Source organism: Ascaphus truei, chromosome 7 (genome assembly GCF_040206685.1).
Source record: "Ascaphus truei isolate aAscTru1 chromosome 7, aAscTru1.hap1, whole genome shotgun sequence".
Taxonomy (NCBI): domain Eukaryota; kingdom Metazoa; phylum Chordata; class Amphibia; order Anura; family Ascaphidae; genus Ascaphus; species Ascaphus truei.
In genome coordinates this window covers 76,838,152-76,861,758 of record NC_134489.1, presented here as the reverse complement: position 1 = coordinate 76,861,758, position 23,607 = coordinate 76,838,152, and the positions used below count along the sequence as shown (strand labels likewise).

The 23,607-nt window shown below is 41.7% G+C and overlaps 1 protein-coding gene across 1 annotated transcript in view; it reads left to right on the top strand.

Annotated features, from left to right (window-relative positions):
* Positions 1-7,151: 7,151 nt before the first annotated feature.
* Positions 7,152-23,607, top strand: part of COL28A1 (collagen type XXVIII alpha 1 chain) — a 71,450-nt gene continuing 54,994 nt past the window's right edge. The window contains exons 1-5 of the mRNA XM_075609137.1: positions 7,152-7,338; positions 11,078-11,235; positions 15,394-15,962; positions 19,473-19,493; positions 22,338-22,397. Of these exons, the coding sequence (XP_075465252.1) occupies positions 11,085-11,235; positions 15,394-15,962; positions 19,473-19,493; positions 22,338-22,397 (801 nt within the window). The 5' untranslated portion in view covers positions 7,152-7,338; positions 11,078-11,084. The remainder of the gene's footprint in view (positions 7,339-11,077; positions 11,236-15,393; positions 15,963-19,472; positions 19,494-22,337; positions 22,398-23,607) is intronic.

Here is a 23,607-nt window from a genome sequence, read left to right as displayed (position 1 = left end):
ATATGCACATTGTCATAACTATAAAATATACATTACATCACCCACCTCTAATTCTCATCTCTTCCTTCTGCTTTCATTATAGGCTAATGCCACAGGACAGAATCCAACAGGAAAAGGAATAGAGTTTAGCAACCAGATAATCCTTGGAATACGCTTCAAGTATGTATTTGTGAAGTGTAGCTTCATCAGTGGTTGTGAACCCTTTGAATGAAACATAAATAGAGTTGTACAAAGCTTTCACCCCAGGCTAAGGACTAGACGCATTTGATAGCAGCGAAAAAAAATGCCACCTTGTCGGAGTTCGCAAGAGATTCCCCTAACCATTAAGTAAGTGTGCACACCGAGCTTGCGTGGGCGGGTAATTGGATGCGTGGAGAAACTGCTTGAGGAGATGCGACTGGGTTAAGGAACCTAAAATGTATACTAGCAGAGAGCCTTAAAAAGGGTAACTGGAAAGAAGTTGGAACTTAGTTGTAAGCAGCGTCAGATTTCCCACTAGGCCCAGGACTAAGGCGGCAACATTTTGGGGCGGCAAAATTTAACGCCCCCATATAATTTAGCCGCGCCTTCGAGCCTATCCGACCTAATGGGAAGGTACTTGTCTGTGTTGGTACTCGGTATCATTGCAACCTTTTGCGTGTTCATTTCCAAACAGCTGGCATATTTCTTTTTCAAGTGCTAATTGTTTTCCAGAGAGCATACACTGTTCTTTTAAGTTGATCAATGAAATAATCCAGCTCTTCTTCTTGCAATTATAACATGCCTAATCCTAATACATTGATGAATTTACTTGTCAGAGTCGTTCATTGTTTTCCGGTCACTTTTATAGTCCTTTTGAACATCCAACTCCTGTTCCAACGCCGTTCGCTGATGTTTGGGGAGGTTAAAGCTGCTCTAGTTTACAAACTATTAAACAAATAAAACCACTAGCCAACAAAACTAATAATTAATTTACAACACTAGCCAACAAATCAATTAATGAATTTAAACCAGTAGTCAACAAAAATAATAAATAATTAAAAACGCTAACCAATCCTAAAATGTACTAAACACAAGCCATCCAAATTCTAAACTATTTAATCCAAGCAATAAACAGACATAGAAAAAATAACAGTCAATAGAAAACAAGTATTTGCCAAAAAATGCATTGGCTATCACTGTATTTATCTGTACCCTAAATCAACCTGCGAGGTATGGTTAGAGAAAAAAGAACTGGGAAAAAGATCAGCAAGGGAGGCCAAATTCTTTATTTATGGGAAAAAGAATCAGCCAGGAAGATATGGATAGACTGATCTCCCCAATTACTCAAAGAGAGATAAATAATACAATCCAAAATCTCAAAAATGTCACGGCCCCAGGCCCAGATGGGCTTTCAGGGGAATACTACAAAATTCTGAAAGAGGAACTTACCGAACCTCTACAGCAAGTGTATCATAGGGCATTAAAAGAGGCGGTGTTCATGCAAACAAGCGAGACGGCCCACATCATGATAATACACAAGCAGGGGAAAGATCCTCTAAGGCCTGAATCTTACAGACCAATCTCCCTGATAAACCAGGACACAAAAATGTTCACCAAAATTATGGCGGACAGACTTTTGAACGTTCTCCCGTCCATGATACACCCAGATCAATCGGGATTTGTTAAGGGTCGGTCAGCAGTTAAAAATATCAGCCGCCATAGAATGGGTTCGGTTGCATAAAACAGGGAACACAGCCTTAGTAGCCATTGATGCTGAAAAGACATTTGATAATATATTGTGGAACCATGTGTTCTTTGTTTTAGACAAATTTGGACACAGCGGAAATTTTAATAACATGATAAAAGCAATGTACAATAAGACAAAGGCCAGAATAATAGTAGCAGGTCACCTCTCTGACCCATTCCAGCTATACAGAGGACGTGTCAGGGGTGCCCGCTTTCACCCCTGCTGTTCAACCTCGCAATAGAACCGCTAGCAATAAATCTGAGGCAAATGAAGGAATTAAAGGGGATCATGATGAATTAAACAGAATTAAAACTATCAATGTTTGCAGATGATATACTAATGTTTATGACCAACCCCAACGAATCAATTAAACAGATACTGCAACAAAATAGACATTTTTGGATCTTTTGCCGGATTTAAAATCAACATATCTGAGACGGAAATTATATATATTAAAGAACCTCCTAACATAAAAGAGGCAAATATTTTCCCAGTAAAAATCACAAAAAAAACCTATTAGATATCTAGGTAAAATGCTGGAAGCAGATCTTTCCAGGCTGTATGACAACAATTACAAACCAATTATAAAAAAAAATTGTGAGAAAATTAAAAAAACTGGATGACCCTACCACTGTCACTCTTCGGAAGAGCAAATGTGATCAAAATGATATCATTTGCCAGACTTCTGTATCCTACGCAAACCCTCCCCTTGCAACTGAAACACGCAGGTGTAAACGAAATACGCAGAGCAATGACCACATTCCTGTGGGGATCTAAGAGAAGTAGAATAGCCCTTAAAAAACTGCAGCTACCAAAAGAAATGGGAGGCAACAATGTACCAAATATTAGGAACTACTGTATAATATAGCCTGGTAATGAGACATGTATGGGACTGGATTCAAGACGCTAACCACTACTCCTCGCCAGAACTAGAAAAGGCTTTCTCACCAGGGTCCTCCCTGAGAGAACGAATCCACAAAGGGTGGGGGGATATCCCATTAATTCAAAGAAACAACATTCCACTCAAAGACACAGTGGAAAACTGTCAGGAAAAAATGTAAAGTATCTTTTACAATCTCAAGATATATACCAATTCAAGACAACTCCAGCTTCACACCTGGGTCCACCCAATCTTCGTTCGAAGTGTGGAAAGAGAAAGGCATCACATGCCTAGACCACCTGATAAATAAAGATAAACAGGAATTCATGAAATTCCAAGAATTTGCTGAAAAATGGGACATTCCCAAAACCTGATACATGCCTTCTCACACACAAAATTAATTAGTTACTGCAAAAAAGTTGACAAACTACAAAACATCCATACTATTAAATAACAAATTCGACAACTATTTTAGTCTAAAGGAACAAAAAAAAGCACAGTCAGAACTATATAATATTATAAGAGATCAAGATACGGAAACCACACACGCTAATACACTAAGGGCCTGGAAAAGGGATTTCTCAGAGATACAAAGCATTGACCAACTGAAAAAAGGCAAGCAGAGAATACACAAGATTATACCATCAGAGACTTTGAGGGACAGGCAATTCAAAATACCACACAGGGCTTATATCGCATTCACAAGACAGATAAAAACAAAAACAGAAGACACAACGAAATGTCAAAGTGACAGAAAAAGTCAGCTATGGCGCTCTCTCTAAAGGATGAATAAATAATGGCTATGATACTACCGTATTCACGGGCCCCTACGTGCACCTAAATGTTGGTGCACTACGTCGGTGTCCAATGTCTGCTGCTCAAACCCCAAGGATCTTTTCCAGGATCCCCAATAGATAAAAAAAAGAAGAGAAAATGAGGGGAACGCAAATGTGAAAACAAATGTGCAGATGACAAATAACAGATGGTGGATTGGCTAGTAAGATAACCAACCCACCGAAAACACCAAGTAATGCACAAGGGTTAATTAGTCCACAGTCAATGAACTTACTTGTGATGATGATCAGGGTGGTGTAGTCAAAAAATGGTACTTACACGGCCATGTGTAAGTAAAGAACCCATAGAAAGTTTCTTGAATGTTTCCCTCTCCCCGTTGTAATCTCCGTTTGTTCTCTGGCTCTGCACTTCTACCGGTCAAAGCTGTGGCACCACCCTGTCACAGGAGAGTTCTCCGACGTTCAACAACCATGTTCAACAAACATGCATGGAGCGTGCGTTTACAGTCAAAACAAAAATATTTATTAAATAACATGTACACACTCACATGTAGGTAAAGTATCCTTGGGGACTGCGGTAGAGTCTGTGTAATGCTGCAGCACTGGCAAGTCCCCAGCTACCGCGTCCGGTATCTAGTCCGGCTCTGTAGTCAGAGCGCAGCCGTGACAGGCAAATACGGCAGCTGCCGTGGATCAAAAAGTCACGTAGGCAAGAGCAACGCGTTTCACTGTTTTCCCAGCTTCCTCAGGCTCGACCAAATGTCCAAAGTGTAAGGTTCATAAAGCTGATCTCAAACATTGCCTCTGGACATGTGAAAACATTGCCAGATACTGGGATCAAGTACAAGGATACATAAGAGCAAAACTAAAGATTTCATGGGCTAAAGACCCAATTCCTATGGTCTTCGCAAACATAGAGACTTGGACAGACGGCAAACAAATTAGTAGAACAGTGACAAGACCCACAGAAATAATACTCTTAGCTGCAAGGAAGACCATTATGCTAAACTGGATACTGCCACTCCAACCCTCAATGGAGAACCTACACAACGTACTGTACAAACTAATGACGATAGACAGGCTGGAGACGTGCTTAGACAGAAAATTGAGGGAAATTGAAAATGTAATAAGGGGAGGACGTGGTTCCGCTAGCCTATATAAATGGCAAATAAAAGGCACCAATTCTCACCCAGGAATGGGGAGTAACCAAATTATTACAAATACAAACTAAACACGAGCCCAAACGGGGAAAGACTTAACATCCCAAAAGCCTAATAAATGTGGAAAGCGGAGCTACGTCAATCCTACGTCAATTCTACCCACGAACTTGTGTCAAGATAAATGCGAAACAGTAGGAACATTACGATGTATGCGATTAAACAATGCTATATACTGTACCTGAAAAATAACTGTATACAAGTTGTATGTGAATCCAATAAAGATATTTGTCAGAGAGAGAAAACGCGAGTTGGAGCTGTTTTTCATCTCCCGCTCGGTGTGTTTGAGCAGGAGCGAGACTGCTCGGGGAGATGCACTTCCCGAACCAGTTTGGAAAGTCATCTGAGCTTTCTGAATAGCAACCTTTCCAAATCGTACGGGAAGTGCTCAAAAAGCCCAATGAGTTCATTATCGAAGCTACTAGAATAGGCCCCTATCAATACAATAGGGGCTATGTATAAAGCATCATTTTAAGCGATTCTGTCTTAAAATGGACACACAGAAGAATAGCAATTTAGTTAGTCTCCGTGCACAAATGTATAAAGCCATTTTATATGTGTTAACTTCAACGTTAAAAAAATGGCGTGAGGGGATGCAGTTAGAGATTGATTTTTTATGTTGTCTGTGGTGCACATATGTAAATATGTAAATTATATTCCCATTTTGGGCATTATAAATGCATCCAATTTGTCCATCAAGAGTGCAAGTAGAAACAAACCTTTCATAGTGCATCCATATGTATGAACATAGTTGCTCAGTTGACGCTTCATCGTAAACAATGTATGTAATTGATGAGCTGTGTATTTGGTTTATTGTAAGATAACAGGATCATGGTAAAATAAAAATAAAAATAATATCTTCATAATTTATGTACTTTTAATTTGGGTTTCTTTAACACTTGTGACATATTTACAGTACCGTATTATGTACATATGTATGTATGTATATCTTTATTTATATAGCGCCATTCATGTACAGCAGTAATACATGTGATAAATAACAAATAATACAAATAACACATAATGGGAAGAAGTACTTTCAGACATAAAAGTGACATTTAGGAAAAGGAGTACCTGCCCTTAAGAGCTTACAATCTAATTGGTAAGTAGGAGGAGCGTGCAGAGACCGTTGGAGGGTGTACTGGTAAGTGCGTCTGCAAGGGGTCAAGATTTATGTATGAGGTGTACAGTATCAGCCACAGAGCTTCTCAAATGCTTCGTTAAGGAGGTGTGTTTTAAGATGGTCTTAAAGGTGGATAGAGAGGGTGCTAGTCGGATATTGAGTGGAAGGGCATTCCAGAGTGTGGGGCAGTCAGTGGGAAAGGTTTAAGGCGGGAGAGGGCTTTAGATACAAACAGGGTAGAGAGAAGACATCCTTGAGCAGAACGCAAGAGTCAGGATGATTTAACATAGTGCCCTCCATACAAATAACTAAGACGTGCAATAAAACGTAAGTACCAACATATGTCCCTAATGATTTCAAGTATGTAAATTAATTCTTAACACAATGCATTCTTTCATTTTATTTTGAAAACATAAGTCTTTATACATAGGACCAATGTTTTTACACTGAATTTCTGCAATCATTTTGATTAATTCATTACCTAAATATATCATGAATTCAATAGTCAATTCCAACTAAGCACTAAACAGTGCTGATAAAGTTTGGGAATATGGTCATATAAATATTAAGCATGTAGCAAGTATACATATATAAATACATTTTGATTATTATTATTATTTTTATACTTCCTTTTAGAATCTTAACAAACAGATCTTAACAGCAGAAATGTCCTGGTAGTAAATGTACTGCAACTACAGATGCAGCGGCCGTTATTCGGACATCACGCGTTGTATACCTCGGAATACCCATGTCATGGCGCGTCATTACCGCGTGTTGACTCGTTTTTATCGAGTGCAGAAAATGGCATTTTAGTGTTCGGGTTTTTAAACACCTGCAAATAGACACAGTACTGTACTGTACACATTATAATTCATTCATTTCTGCCACGGAAACGGGAAGAATTGCACCCGAAGAAATCGGGATCCATGAAATTCAAACAAAGCAACCACATGATTGGCCGCGTGGAGTATAGCAGCGCACACGAAAACGGCTCCGTGATATGTTCGAATAACGGCCGCTGCATCTGTAAAAGCCTATTTTAAATACAATTTGTTCTGTTTTGTTCTCTACACAGATTAAAACAAACTGGAATGTAGCATGACAAGATGTACAATGAAAGTGGTTATAGATACATTATTGTATGTACAGCAAGTGAGTTTACCATTACTTCTCAAACACATGTAAAAAGTCAAGTTAATATGTGCAGAGACAAACAGGTACAGCACAATGTACCATTGCCATTTCACATTACATATATACAGTGCACAACACTTGTATCAGCACTATACATTTCTTGTATTTCTTTCTAACTTTTCTTGGTCTTCTCTCCCCTCCAAATTACCACCCTCTTTTAATAAGCTCTTCCCACTTTGTTTTCTGTGCCTTGCCCCTTAATGAAACATTATTTCAGTTCTCCCACCTGCTACAAAGGGATGTCCCACCCTCAGTTATAAGACTAGTCTTGGACAGCACTTCAGTGCAGCACTGAAAGAGGGAGGCTATGCAGTAACATGGGGCAGGGAACCTCTGGCAATTAACATCTGCAACCCAACACTTCTCTTCTACAAACCCAGATCTGACACACATTTCACAGCATCTTGATCAACACTTTACAGGTAAACTGTTTATTTTTACTGCATACTTTGCATGCACATCTTTGCATTATATATGTTTCATTATATTGCAATTTACACAAATAACTGTTCACTTCTTAAAACCGCCATCAACATATGGGACATCCTTCTGTCCCAGACCATAGCAACATAACGATTTCATTCTGATGTCTTATTTTTTTAATATGGCAATTGTGTATTTATACTGAACTGTGAGTGGTACAGTATGTTAGACATTTCTCAACCACCAGAATATTGTCCTACCTTTACGTAGCTGTATGTTAATACTGATAGTGGCAGAACATATTATCTTACTAATAGTTCAGATCAAACCATCAAAAAGCCTTAAAATATATTATAGCCACTTAAAACATGTTATTATAGCTGAGTTGCCATTAGTGTTTGTAACTGGAGAGTATGTAATAGGAATAATTTAAGGATCTCAGTGTCATTCAAAGAGTTGATTAGTGCATGTGCTCACTTGAAACAAGCAGTCAATTCAGGACATACTGTACCTTGTCAGTAGTTGTGTTTCCCTCTGAAATGTAACACACTGAAGCATATTGGGAGTGTATATTATTCCCCTGTAAAATGTATCTAGATTATACAGTGGGGGTTTCCCCCCTTAAGGCTTTATTAAACACAGGAAACTCATATATTAAGTTTCTTACACATGGCCCACTCCAGCCCTCAAGGGCCACCAACAGGTCAGGTTTTAAGGATATGCCTGCACAGGTGGCTCAGTCATTCTCAGTCATTCTGATTGAGCCACCTGTGCTGAAGCAGGGATATTCTGACAACCTGAATAGTTGCTGGCCACCACTGATCTATGGTATCGAGATTATGGGGCACATGCATTCGATTTAATGGGAGTTAACGCTGCAACAGGTGCGATAACCTTTACCGGCACTTGATGCATGTGCCCTATGAGTGCACCTTGTATATCATATCGTTACATACCCTATTACTTCCTGTAAATCCCCCCTCCCCAAACGGCAAGCTAGCAGAAAGGCGAATATTCAGTGTGCTGTGAAACATCTTCCCCGAGCTGCAGAAAGTACAACATACTGCATGAAGGCCAACAAACATGGAGATGTAAAAAATATCTCTTAGCTTTATTTTAGGACAAAATCAGGTCTTGCTATGCATAACCCCCCAATGTTACCCCCACGAAACAATGCTGACAGTGTATGCATCGCTGTACATAGAATTTAGCTGGCACAATAAGTCCCTGCCCCTTACTATCTAATGTTAGTGCCCGAGGCACAGGCACCGGGGCAGTAACATTACCACTGAGCTGCCCCTCCAGCCTCTTTTCTAGAACTAGCTCAGTCTAACACAGGTGTGGGCAACTCCAGTCCTCAAGGGCCACCAACTGGTCAGGTTCTCAGGATATCTCTGCTTCAGCACTGGTGGCTCAATCAGCTGTGTTAAAGCAGGGATATCCTGAAATGGAGGACTGGAGTTGCCTATCCCATAGCTAACATATACAGAAGTTAGCAGTGCTGGTTATTATAGAAATTATGGGTGCATATTCCAATATTGAAATTCTTTATTTGTTTCATAGAAATAAACCTAGCACAGTGTATCATGGTGCTGAGTATCTAATATTAATAATGCCATGTTCTTGTATAGCGCTCCTAGTTTTTACATAGCGCTTTACAGAGACATTTTGCAGGCACAGGTCCCTGCCCCGTGGAGCTTACAATCTATGTTTTTGGTGCCTGAGGCACAGGGAGATAAAGTGACTTGCCCAAGGTCACAAGGAGCTGACACCGGGAATTGAACCAGGCTCCCCTGATTCAAACTATCAGTGCCAGTCAGTGTCTTTACGCACTGAGCCTCTCCCATCTATGTCGTTCTAGCCCCCTATTTGTTTTAAGAAAAATTAAACTGTATAACTAGTATGGGGACTTTTAACAATGTATATGTGTTTTTAATTTCAATTTAGAAGTAATAAAATTGTATAATTTTTTGGTTTCTCCGGTGATTCTGGGTCATTAGACCTGATTTGCAGTAATTCACTGCTGGGCTATCAAGTCCATCTATTGATATTTACATATGGCATAGAGTGCACACTATAGGGGGAAACTTTCTGATCTTTCTTTGATCAACACTGTTATAATAATCATATTATCCTCCAGAGCAGTTTGTCACTGCCAGTTTTCTGTCAAAGTATGGTGATTGCGGTTTCATTTATCTTACTCTAGAGGTTGAAATAACCCTGGTCAGGTATATACATTTTCCCAGAGTTGCTTTGTAATCCACCCCTCATAGCTGTTTACATTCCTTAGTTAAACCTGTACCTTAAAGATTGTGTTCAGCACTACTCTAGTTTAAAGTATAGCCTTCGGGCTCATATTTAAAGACATTAAACCTACCATATCTTACACTTTATTGTAAGCAATGTGCTAAACGTGTATGTACAATCATGTTACTGCACTTCTAATGTATATGGCAAAAAATACCTGCAGTAAAAGTATTCTTTCCTTTACATAAACGTGCATTCCTACATAATCCTTCTAGGTATGGGGTTATAATGGGTATAACTGAGATGATTGGAATGTACAGTGCAGGATTAACATTAAAAGCATTCCCTTTATCTTGAAATGTAATAGTATATTTGGTCCATAAACTAAGAAACATATAGATTAGTTAGCAAGTTTATTTTTTATAGCAAACTAAGCCATATTTAAACTATAAAGAATTCATAACAATACATGTGATCTGAATCCATATCTTGTCTTGATTTTGTTTAGGCAACAAGCTTTCTACTCTGATACTTATCTACTAGACTGATATTTTGCTTTACCTCAATGGGCATCTTCTTCAGCATTTATAAAGTGACAAATCACCTTTATTTATGGATATAAAAAATAGAACTGAAACATGACTGGGTTCTCTTTTTCTGCACGGATTTTATCAAAAGCAATAAGAAAGACAAGAATGACATTTATCTCAGTGATAGACTGTACTATTTAAGCCTGTGTGAACAATGCAAATCTTTCCCAGCACCTACTGTATGTTGCATTTGACACAGGTTTATCAGAAAAATAGCATTTATGCCAGTTCAGATATCCCAATTTAATTAGCACAAGGCTATATTAAAGAGGCAATGCAAGCCGCTTTTTCATTTTTTATTTTATTTTATACATGATTGAAGCAGGTGGTCTCTAGAGCTGAACCCCATTGATTTCAGCTCTGGGGACCCCCTGCTTCCAGAGGTACTTACCTCCATAGTGGGTGCCAGTAGCCACTCTAGTGCTCACGATATGGCTGCTTTTCAAAGCTCCCTGGCCCTGCAGGCCAATAGGAAGCTGTGACATCATCCGGCGCCGCTTCCTATTGGCCCATGTGACCAGGGGCTGAAAACTGCAGGAGATACCCCCTTCGGAGGTAAGTATCTCTGGAACCATGGGGTTCCCGGAGCTGGAATTAACGGGGTTCAGCTCCAGAGACACCCTGATTCAAACCTGTATTTAAAAAAATGAAGAAGAAAAAAAGAAATGGCTTGGATTTCTCCTTTAAATAAAGAGTGCAAAACTGTGACCCGTATTCCCTACACCAAAGTTGCGTCTGCAAACAAGATGCTGCATTTTGCAATGCATTGCAGCAAAGCGGTTGTATTCGATAATGTATAGTGCTGTGTATAATGAGCATTATATACTGTAAGAGTAACATATTATTATTATTATTATTATAATTGTTATAGTCCTTTATTTATTTATTTTTACTATTTTAGGTCGACCATGTTCCTCCGGGTGTGGTGGCTCTTGTTTTTATTAGATGTCCGGACTTATGTTGCACAGAATGTATTTGAAGAAAGAAGATTTGGAAGATATAAGACTAAAGCATTGGTAGGAAGTCCAGTGGAAAAAGTTTCCAATCTCAGCGATCAAGGTGAGACGTTAATCTCTCACAAAACTGAATGTTTACATAGATAATCCAAGTAAAATAAAGTGAGCTGTGACTGGTTTACACATCTGCGATGAGGGCACTAAGCTATTATCAATGAGTGATGTGTCATCAATGGATAGGATTATGATAATGAAGTACAGGTATTTGGTTCCTATGAATTATTGCCTCACCTGGGGGGATTGGAGCTTCTATAAAGTTGATTACTTAATGGGAACCAAATTACTGCATCACAAGGAGACTAACAAAATACATGTTTGGTGTAATGTTTATAAATTACTCAAATTCACCTATACACAAATTGTAATATCTGGGATTGGATATGACTGGTTGAGGGATTGGCAACAAAGGCCTACTTCCACAAAAGGGCACTATGCTTTAGCATGCCCTTAGGTGAATGGAATATAGACATGCTAAAGCTTAGCCCTTTTTTTTTATCTGGGCCAAAGAGATGTGGTTAATTGAGTCAACTCAGAGGAGGAGAAGGTGACCAGTTGAGTAACTCAGGGGTCTTTACTGGGAGTGGTGGTTTTTAATATATTTCTTAGTGACATTACAGGTGGTTTAAAAGGGAAATTATTCCCCTCTGCAGATAGAAAGACCGGGTTGAAACAGGGGTAAACACAACAATTAATAATAATTAATGATTCAATATCATGACAACGTGCAATATAATCAAATACAGGAGTAATGGCACTATAACGTTGTCACGGGAGACCAGGTTATTTACACCTTTTTACCAGGATCATTCATTAAGCAAAACAAGGTAATTAAATAAATTGTAATTTATTCGGCATAAATTTGCTAACACACAATGATACACAAAATACAGACAAAAAGACACACTTATTTTTGGACTGGGGTCGAAAACTAGACTTTCCTAGGTGCAGGGAACTCTATGGGAGAGTTTTACCCTGACCAGGACTTAGCCTAGAATCTCCTGGAACCCAAATCGGCATAAAATTCCATACGCCACCGCTACGTTCTCTTCTGAGAACTTGGTCCCTCCTGACCACGAGTTAGTCCAAATCTCCTGGAACTCAAATCAGCATAAAATCCCAGCCGGATCCGCTACGATCGTTTCTGAGAACTTGGGCGCAAATGTCGGGACTTAGACTCTGGTGGGCAGGCTTTTCAGGCTCAAAATTGAACCCAGTTGCTTTGCTATTCACACAAGAGCAATTTTAAAAAGCCCGCCTGCGCTCTTACTACTGGAGACTTTGAATCTGATTCGCTCATCGATTCTTATAGTATTCTCAGTTTCATTCACAAAACTGAGCAGCCAATCAACGCGTGGGAATTTTCCCAAGCAACCAATCAGAGCCAAGTCGGTTAGAAAAGCCGGGTCAGAGGGAAAGTCGAAATAGCCAGGAGAGATGCGCAAGCCTGCCACCTCTCTCCCTCGCTATCTCAATGCCACCCACTGGAGCAGGCTCCACCAGGTCTGGCAGAGCAAGTGGCATCCCGGAGGACTGTCATTGATCTCCAGACCTGGTACTCCGCCTTTCCCCGCTGACCAAATGCTATTCACACCTCTGGGTATCCTCTGGTTGCTTTGAACTTTGATGTCCAGCAGACTTAACGGTGCCTATGGGTTAGCTGGGGTAGCCTGTTTGGACATCAGTTCCGAATGTTACAAACACATTACATTATATTAAAGTATATTTTCATATACTTCTGAGTCTCTGGGTACAGGGGACAGAAAAGGAAAAATGTTGTAGTTTTATTTCTATCTGCCTTATTCCCCACACACTTTCCCTTGGACTCAGTTTGGACTCTCAGAGTCCCCCCTCAACCTTATATACAGTTGTGGCAACCACAAGCCCTTTACTGGTTGTGGGTCACCTTGGAACAAGTTGGGGTACCCCCCTTAACATTGGGATTCCCTCCGCTTCAGGAATACAGGTTTTATCCCTATGCCTCATTCTCCTTTCTTGGCTGTGCTGAAGCAGGGTACCCTAGTGGTGAGTCGCGCTTGCGTTTTCAAGGGGATGTATTGCCGGGACTATGTCCCTACATGTATCCGAGAATCAGGCATGATTCCCGAGTACATTTATGGGGGAACCGACAACTCCGGACCTCAACCTCCTAGGCACATTCTGTCAACGGTTCCTCCGCAAAACCCTCCTTGAAACTCCTACCCCAGCAATCCCTGCTTGATTGCATGCCCGGAAAGGGAAAAACACCAAAAAGACTTTTAATACATACAGTACATTGGAATGATACAATGTTATTGGGCCCAAGAGCTAACTCTCTTGGACCCTTATACGCGGATCAGGGGTAACCAAAACGGGCTTGACCTTTATTGAAGAGCCTGGTTACTCCCTATCGTCACAAACGTAAGCTACTATATTGGAAATGGACCTTGGAGTTACTATTTTAACTTGTCTACTAAAAGAAGGCAGAGTATGTATCAAAACAATGAGGACAGACAACAAGAAGCTAGGTTGTAAAGGAAAATTATTAGCAGCCGGAAGAGAGAGGTAATGATGCAATCTTATAGATCTTTGGTAAGACCTCATTTAGAATATTGTGCTCAGTTCTAAAGGCCAGATCTCCAGAAGGACATCATTATACTAGAGATTGTATACGTACAGTCTACCAAAATGGTACATGGTCTGCATTATAAAACTTATAAGGAAAAACTTAAGGAACTCAACCGTACAGTTTGGAAGAGGGAAGGAGGAGGGAGAGATATAATACAAATGATACATCAAGGGTGTCAACAAGATACAGGATGGAAGCATATTTCCTTAAAAACAACAGTGCTAGAACAAGAAGTCATGCTTTAAAAGTAGAGAGTGTGAGATACAGGGAAATGTGAGCAACTGTACTTTTTCATGGAAAGGGTGGAGGATTCCTGGCATAGCCACAACACATTAAGGGAGCTCAAAAACGCTATCTTAAATATAAAAGCATATAGGCTCTAGTAAGGTCTGATGTTTCACAGGGGATAGGAGAATGGGCAGACTACAGTATGTGCACCAAGTTGTTTTTATCTGTCGTCAACTTCTATATTCCTGTGTAATGGTTTATATAGGACAACAAAAAGAACGATTACTGCGCTCCTACCAATTAGGCTAAAATAAAATAGTGGTCTCATGAATAAGGGTTAAAGTATTTAGTTAAACCCTTTGGCCAAAGTGTTATAAGCCTGTAGCCAACGTCAAGGCATGACCACATTTACAGGTACCTACACTGAATATATGTAATTATTGTCGCACGGACTAGTGAAAAATGTGAAAGGGCCCTGAAGGGGTTACGTAAAGCATATGCTTTTGTGAGTAGTGCAATTAACAGCTGACCAAAGCCAGTATCATAGTTACCTTACTATAGAGATAAACTGGATGCACAAATTCTGTGGTGTGAATATAATAAAACGTACACATATTTCTGTCAGCCTTATATATTCACCTCCTCTTCAATGCAGGGCGATGTACAGACTGACTTATCTGAGAACACTGGAAGTGATTAAGTAAAAAATAGGTTCTTGTAGCCATGGGGTGGGAAACTCCAGTCCTCATGGGCCACCAACCAGGTCATGTTTGCAGGATATCCCTGCTTCAGCACAGGTGGCTCAATCAGTGGCTCAGTCAAAGACAGCCACTGATTAAGCCACCTGTGCTGAAGCAGGGATATCTTTAAAACCTGACTTGTTGGTGGCCCTTGAGGACTGGACATTCCCACCTCTGCTGTAGCCCACACTTAATCGGTTGCAGTTTGGGACTTCAAAAATAACTGAATGGCGGCAAAGCAAAGTAGTGTTGGCCTGTACATGTACGTGTAGGTCAAAAGCTCATGGGGTGCACTTCATCTAGTCAGAGATTTTAAAATAACATTTCAAGTGTCTTTTAAGGTTGAAGCTTGTAGGAAAGATAATGATACGTACTTTGAAAAACATTACATCGAACATCTGTTGAGTTTGATCAATTCCACGGTTGTCTATTTCAAGGGGAAAGATGTTTTAGGATGATGGAGATTTGGGATTAAATTGTATGAAGTAGACTTTAGAAGAAACGCAGCCTGGAAAATAGCCTGAAAGGAAATGTTATCTATTTGGTGAAGTCAGCAGCCTGCTGATTATTAGCATCCATATAAACTAAGGTAATAACCCAACCCCTGTGATCTCTCTGCCAATTTCAGATGACGACTGCATGCTGGAAATGGCTTTCTTATTGGACAGCTCAGAAAGTGCAAAGGACTACAATCATAACAAAGAAAAAAAATTTGTGTTGGAAATGGTGGACAAGCTAAAAGGAATTCAACTCAACTCAGGACGCTCTTTCAGCTGGAGAATGGCACTAATTCAGTATAGCAGCACTGTACTGATCGAGCAAACATTCAGAGACTGGCAAGGTCCTGACCATTTTAAAGCTCGTATTGCTTCTATAACATACATTGGCCATGGTACATATACATCCTATGCCATAACCAACCTAACCCAACTTTATATGAATGAAGGTAATCACAAAAGTGTGAAAGTGGCCATACTCCTAACAGATGGAGTAGACCACCCGAGAAATCCTGATATTTTTGCAGCCACTTCCAATGCAAAAAATCAGGGTCTTAAGTTTTTTACCGTGGGCATGTCGGAGGTATCTAAGGAAACAGCCAACGCTGCAAAGATTCGGTTGCTGGCAAGTGTTCCCTCAACTAGGTTTGTGTTCCACCTACAGGAAAATGACGTTGTGGATAAAATCCTCAAGGAAGTGGTATGTATTGTACTTTCTATTGATTAGGCATCAAGCAGTAGAATTAAAAATTGACTGATATGTACTGTATATGTGATTTATTTATTTCTTGATTTGCTTGTATGCCAGTTATTTCAAACCATGCTTCAATATTAATGCATATTAGGTTTATGATGAGTTAACTACATTTCAGTAGAACACATACAAAATTAGCTATTGTGTAGAATAAGGGTGCTCAACTCCAGTCCTCAAGACCATCCAACAGTACAGGTTTTAAGGATATCCCAGCTTCAGCCTAGGTGGCTCCATCAGTGGCACAGTCAAAGACTGAGCCACTGATGGAGCCACCTGGGTTGAAGGTGGTTATCCTTAACACCTGTCCTGTTGGCGGGTATTCAGGTCTTGAGTTGAGCACCACTGGTGTAGAACACAGAGCTTGGTTAGTCAGAGTTACATTGATCATATATAGGCAAGTTATGGGTAAGAAAGTAAGATAACTTTATTTTGTTGGCAGATTAGAAAAGAGTATGGTTACTTTAATACCTAGATCATAACTCACAGATACAGGAAATGGGGTGGCTATGTTTTGCAGGTTCTTCTCCACATAATACAATAACTTCAAGAGAGGAACATGTCGTCATGCAGATTGTAATAGAAACAGGATTGAATGAAAGGCTTTTCTGATCCATATAGATGCATAAAGTCATGTATATGTTGTAGGCCAGGCCTGTCAAACGCACTCATCTCTCTTTCTCTCCCTCCCCTCATTTCTCTCACCTCCCTCTCCCCACTCATCTATCTCTCCCCTCACTTCCCTCTCCCCTCACCTCTGTCTTTCCCACCTCACCTCTCTTTCACTCCCCCTTCACCACTTTCCCCCTCCTCTCTCTATCCTCCAAACCTCTCTTTCTCCCCCCCACCTCTCTCTTCTTCTCCTCTCTTCTTCTCCTCTCTTCTCCTCTGTCTCCCCCCCCCCCCCCCCCACCTCTCTCTTCTTCTCCTCTCTTCTTCTCTTTTCTTCTTCTCCTCTCTTCTCCTTCTCCTCTCTCCTCCTCTCTTCTCCTCTCTTCTCCTCTTTTCTCCTCCTCTCTTCTTCTCCTCTTCTCTTCTTCTCCTCCTCTCTTCTCCTCCTCCCCCTCCCCCTCCTCCTCCTCCTCCTCCTCTCTTCTCCTCCTCCCCCTCCTCCTCCTCCTCTCTTCTCCCCCTCCTCTCTTCTCCTCCTCCTCCTCTCTTCTTCTCCTCCTCTCTTCTCCTCCTCATCTCTTCTCCTCCTCCCCCTCCTCCTCCTCTCTTCTCCTCCTCCCCTCTTCTCCTCCTCCCCCTCCTCCTCTCTTCTCCCCCTCTCTTCTCCTCCCCTCTTCTCCTCCTCTCCTCCTCCTCCTCTCTTCTCCTCCTCCTCTTATCCTCCTCCTCCCCCTCCTCCTCTCTTCTCCCCCTCTCTTCTCCTCCTCCCCCTCCTCCTCTCTTCTCCTCCTCTCTTCTCCCCCTCTCTTCTCCCCCTCGCTTCTTCTCCTCCTCTCTTCTCCCCCTCTCTTCTTCTCCTCCTCTCTTCTCCTCCTCCTCCTCCCCCTCTCTTCTCCTCCTCCTCTCTTCTTCTCCTCCTCCTCCCCCTCCTCCTCTCTTCTTCTCCTCCTCCCCCTCCTCCTCCTCTTCTCCTCCTCCTCTCTTCTTCTCCTCCTCCTCTCTTCTTCTCCTCCTCCTCTCTTCTTCTCCTCCTCCTCCTCCTCTCTTCTTCTCCTCCTCCTCTCTTCTTCTCCTCCTCCTCTCTTCTTCTCCTCCTCCTCTCTTCTTCTCCTCCTCCTCCTCCTCCTCCTCTCTTCTTCTCCTCCTCCTCTCTTCTCCTCCTTTCTTGTCCTCCTCCTCTCTTCTCCTCCTCCTCCTCTCTTCTCCTCCTCTTCCTCTTCTCCTCCTCCTCCTTTCTTCTTCTCCTCCTCCTCCTCTCTTCTTCTCCTCCTCCTCCTCTCTTCTTCTCCTCCTCCTCTTTTCTCCTCCTCCTCCTCCTCTTTTCTCCTCCTCCTCCTCTCTTCTCCTCCGCCTCTCTTCTCCTCCGCCTCCTCTCTTCTCCTCCGCCTCCTCTCTTCTCCTCCGCCTCCTCTCTTCTCCTCCGCCTCCTCTCTTCTCCTCCGCCTCCTCTCTTCTCCTCCGCCTCCTCTCTTCTCCTCCGCCTCCTCTCTTCTTCTCCTCCTCCTCTCTTCTTCTCCTCCTCCTCTCTTCTCCTCCTCCTCCTCTCTTCTTCTTCTCCTCCTCCTCTCTTCTTCTCCTCCTCCTCTCTTCTTCTCCTCCTCTCTTCTTCTCCTCCTCCTCCTCTCTTCTTCTCCTCCTCCTCTCTTCTTCTCCTCCTCCTCTCTTCTTCTCCTCCTCTCTCTTCTTCTCCTCCTCTCTCTTCTTCTCCTCCTCTCTCTTCTTCTCCTCCTCTCTCTTCTTCTCCTCCTCTTTCTTCTTCTCCTCCTCCTCTCTCTTCTCCTCCTCCTCTCTCTTCTTCTCCTCCTCCTCTCTCTTCTTCTCCTCCTCCTCTCTCTTCTTCTCCTCCTCCTCTCTCTTCTCCTCCTCCTCCTCTCTCTTCTTCTCCTCCTCTCTCTTCTTCTCCTCTGTTCTTCTCTCCCTCTCTTCTCTCCCTCTCTTCTCTCCCTCTCTTCTCTCCCTCTCTTCACCCTGCCAAACAACTCCCTCCCAAACAACTCACTCCCACCTGGCCAAACAACTCCCTCGCTGCCAAACTTTGGGCCCATAGAAAACCTTCTTGTAAGGCAATAGGAGCGGTATTACATTAAGTTGACATAAAACAGGCTGTACCTCTGGAGGCCATAGCGCACGACTGCACGCACGATTCGAGCCAACAAACAAATTTGTGTTTGTTGTGCGACGGTCGGGTCACGTGCGTGGTTCAGCCAATGAGGGCGAACCGCTCACGTGACATCACGGCCACACCTCCGAGTCGCTGGGGATGACAGTCCACAGATCGCTTGGTCGACAGGCGCACACGACTGACTATATCCGCGGCCTGAGGACCTGTTCCTTGCTCCCTAGATTAAGGTTCCAGGTATCAACAATAGCCAGGAGCAGGTACTACAGTGTAACATTCTATCATATATAGTAACTAAGAAAAACAAAACTGAAACTATATAAAATGTAGAAACACACCAAGGAAACTCTTATTGCATACATGTAACGATATGATGGCCAGCCATTGCATAAACAGTGCGGTCTTCAGTCTTTCACAATGACTTTTGGTAAACTGTTAGTGGTTGTACTGTTTCCACTTAATTTCATCCGGTGTCAAGTTGGGGCTTGTCAAGGTAAATGTCTCATATGAGTGTGTATAAAAGTACACATTTTCATTTTGAATTTGTATAGGTAGAGGAACCTGTAGTCTTCAAAAATACTGTACAGAACAGTGTCAATAGATTCATGTTTTTATATGTACTGCAAAGCAATCAATGCTTTGTGAGGCTTACAAATAAAACTCACTTATAGACTTATATTTTATGTTATTTTATGTATTGATTGTTTTCCTTGTTTCTATTTTTGCAGAAAGACCTTGCAGAAGATGGGGTAAGTTTTTATTTGATCAGCTTAAACAGCTATGTGTTTATCTTCTCAGTCAGACTGTCTATTTTGGTACTAAATTGGAATTTCGAAAAACCCCTTTAAAAAAAAAAACCTTTCAATTGAAAGTAACACCACAATTAAATTATCAAATTAACTATCACATGGCAAATAGTGGCATTATTTTATTTGATAACCCCAGTACCGTTTTTTGACACCAGCATTTCAAACGTGTTATCACAATGAGATTTTGACAACAGGCCTTCTTTATGTGGAGTTATGAAGGTATAAATAAGTTTTGTATAGAAGGTTGAGAAAGGCCAAATAGACCAGTTGGAGGAATTAAGGGAGGAATTATTCCATCTAAATATGTGGCTATTTCTGTGAGCTTGGCATTGAGGCTAAACGATACTAATGTAACCCTGTTTCCCCCACCCAATCTCATCTCGGGCCTATCTTGGGGAATATTGCTCTGGTTACATGGTTTCGTGTGGTGCAAACCTGCTGGTAACAAGGGGCCCTGGGTCTCCCGCATGGTGTTGTAGGGGAATGATTGGACAGGCTTCTGGGGTCCTGCCCGAATAGTACTCACAGGTGCAGCACCTGCATCTCGTGCCGCCCCCAGGTGTGTGGGGAGAAGTCTCTGCAGAAGAAACTCTTCCCCCTCCTCCCAATAGACTTCACTCTCATGCAGGAGGTATAATAAAACACAGTGTCCTTTATTTCTCTGTGTATTCAGCAGCCGTTGACAGTAGCTTGTAGGGTGTCCACCCTCAGGATGTCCCTGGACTCACTCCCAACCAAAGGGCACCAGGAGCGGTCCTAGCTCTTTCCTTATCTCCTGGTGGGATAAGAGGAAATGGTTTCCCTCCGCTCCCCTAAGGGAGGGCCTCAAGCTGCCAGAGCCCTGACAGCTTAGTTTGGGTAAACCAGCCTCTCTCTCACGGTAGAGGCAGACTGCCTAAATACAGGAAGTGCAATGCATAAAGTACAGATACAGTAGGCACTACCCCTGTGCCTCTGATTGGACACAAGGCCTGATGACACTACCTTCTCTGACTCACTGCACTGCAGTGAGTAGGGAAAACTCATAATTACTCCTGGCAAACATACCCTTACTAGGCTTTACTGCCAGGGAGAGAGCAGACCTATAGCCAAAAAAAACAATCAGGGCTACACTAATAAACATGAATTAGGAAACTTGAGAGAGGTCTCTTGTATTGTCTGAAAACGATAAAGGAAACAATGTGATATGTATTAATCTAGAGCAGTGTTTCTCAACCAGGGTGTCATATCACCAGGGGTGCCTCATTCTAACCTTAAGGGTGCCCAGTAGAAAAACAAATTGCAATGTTATTTTAGTGTATACACTTTAATGTTGCAATGTTTTGCAGCCACACTACCGACAGCAAGAGAATTTATTGCTGATAAAAATGTTTGCATTTCATTTAAAATAGTGGAAACCCTGAATTGTACAATGACATTTACAAACAGCAATTGTGATAACACTGTCATTTTTGCTGTAAAATTATATTGTAAATACTTTTGTCAATTCCTAGCCAGTTATAGTGGTACCCCAGAAATTGGATCATCTCAATAGGGATTCCCTGTAGAAAAATAGGTTGAGAAACACTGATGTACTTATAGGCCCAACCTTCCCCACATTAGATCTTGCTTGATATATAACCCCAGGCTACCAGTAGAAGGCACCCTGAAATCCTTCAATTAACAGTCCAAGAGTAGGAATTCCTTACACAAGTATAATCACAGGATTACTGTTGTACATTTCTTATAGTTCATGACTAAGCGGGACTGCTGTTTTAAAGTTAATGTCTATATTGGAGAGGGAGTGGCTCAGTGAGTAAAACACACTGAGTGACACAGAGTTTGAAGCAGGGGAGCCTGGTTCAATTCCCGGTATCGGCTCCTTGTGACCTTGGGCAAGTCACTTTATCTCCCTGTGCCTCAGGCACCAAAAACATAGATTGTAAGCTCCACAGGGCAGGGACCTGTGCCTGAAAAATGTCTCTGTAAAGCGCTACGTATAACTAGCAGCGCTATACAAAAACATGCTATTATTATTATTATTGGTGCAAAGGTCAAACTAATTCAACATTAGTTTTTGGACTGAACATTTTTTATTGTATAGTCCATGTTTAATAATCCCATTTTTAATATAATACTCCCAGTTTAACCCCAACATTTCTAGTGAGGACTGCAAAGCATTGAAAGACAAGGGTCGTTGATGGCGGAAATGTTTTAAATTATATTGGTTAGTTAAATGTATTCTCCAAATGTGTGAGGTAGGACAGAATGGGTTATGATTAGTTTAAGCATTGCAGGACAAGATAAATATGATTACAGCCATTTAAAAGGAACATTCCAGCTCCGGGCACCCCCTGCTTCCGGAGATACATACCTCCGTAGGGGTGTGCCAGTAGTCATTCCAGTTGGGCTTTAAAGGATTAAAGCTCCTGTGACACATGGGCCAATAGGAAGCCCAACCTGATGATGTCATGGCTTCCTATTGGCCCTCAGGGCATGTGAGCTTTGAAATTCCGCCGTTACCTGATCCCTGCTAGCCAAGCAGAGCCGCTAACGGCAACCCCTACGGAGGTAAGTATCTCTGGAAGCAGGGGGTCCCCAGAGTTGAAATTAATGGGGTTCAGAGACCCTCTGCTTCAATCCTGTGTAGATTTTTTTTTTAAAAACGATAAAAAAAAGAAGTGCTTGGATTGCTGCTTTAAATGCACAACGCAGATCTAAAGTGCTGAAGCATTGCAATACTTTTTTCTAACACGTTTCCGTGAAGTAGTGTGTTAATTGTTAATAGTGAACATTTCTTTCCAGTGTCCCCAGGTAACTGTCTGCGCGTGTGACAAGGGTGAAAGAGGACTTCCGGGATCCGCTGTGAGTACACCCTCTAACTGGTAAAACAGTCTCCTCTCCAAAATGCTTTTAGAGCTAAATTCATATTACAATGCAGCATTGTTTCCCAAACACAAGCTTTTCCGTGTGTCAGATTGTTATAAAATTCCTACATATGAAGTCATTATTGCTATTTTTCTTTTGGTGGATTCTATGACATGGTGGCCATTGGTGGCGGTTTTAATCCTTCCCTGGGACCCTTTCTTCAGAGATCCTTACCGTGTGAATAAAAAAGGCACCATTTCATATTATCGTTAATGCCGCGGCCATAGTGGATCCAACGGCGTGAGTGATGTCGCTCATGCCAAATACAAACAACTGGAGGCCAATGCGCATGTCCATAGGTCACACGTGCACGAGAGCGCCAAGGTGGCCAATGCGTGGCAGGACAAACTTGTTTGAATTTTCCGCGCGACGGCCGTGTCACATGCGCGGATCAGCCAATGATGGCGAACCGCTCACGTGACGTCACAGGCACGCCCCCCCCCCCGGCACGCCCTCACCATGCGCCCCATTGCGCAACCCTGCAGGCCACCGATCTCTTCAAGTACAGGCGCGTGTGACATAACACGCTTGGTCGCGAGCACACGCGCGCCTACTATGGAACCTGGCCTAAGAAGGCAGCTTTCGGAAGGGATCCAGAAGCCACTATAGCCCTGGAAGCATTTGGATTTTTAAAGCATAAAATCTCTGATTTTGAACAGTAGTTGGTGTGATTTATTTTGTAGGTAACCCTTTGAAAGCTGTAAGGAGAATTACTGAACCATATTCGGGACTGATGAAAGGCCCAGTTTTTGTGTTACTATTACAGTACCAAAAGTATACAAGATCTCCCTGTGAAAGGGAGAAGAACGGCACTGCAGAGAACTTGTTGAGAAAGTAAAAAAGGATTTATTAGAACATGATCCTTCTAGCTACATCTACAAAGACTTTCCAAGATCTCATCTATAAATATTGGATGTGATTTATAAAGTATTTCTAAAGAAGATGTGTGTACATCTAAATGCAGGTCCCCAAAATCAGATACTAATGGTTAAAGCAGCAAAACATTTAAAATGTTATAAGGGATTTTTTTTTTTTAATCGGTTCTGTAATATTAGATAATACTTACTGCATTTAAAAAAATATTATTCAACTCAATGCCATTTTTCATATTTTATAGCATCCTTTGATTTCTATAGCAGGTTTTAGC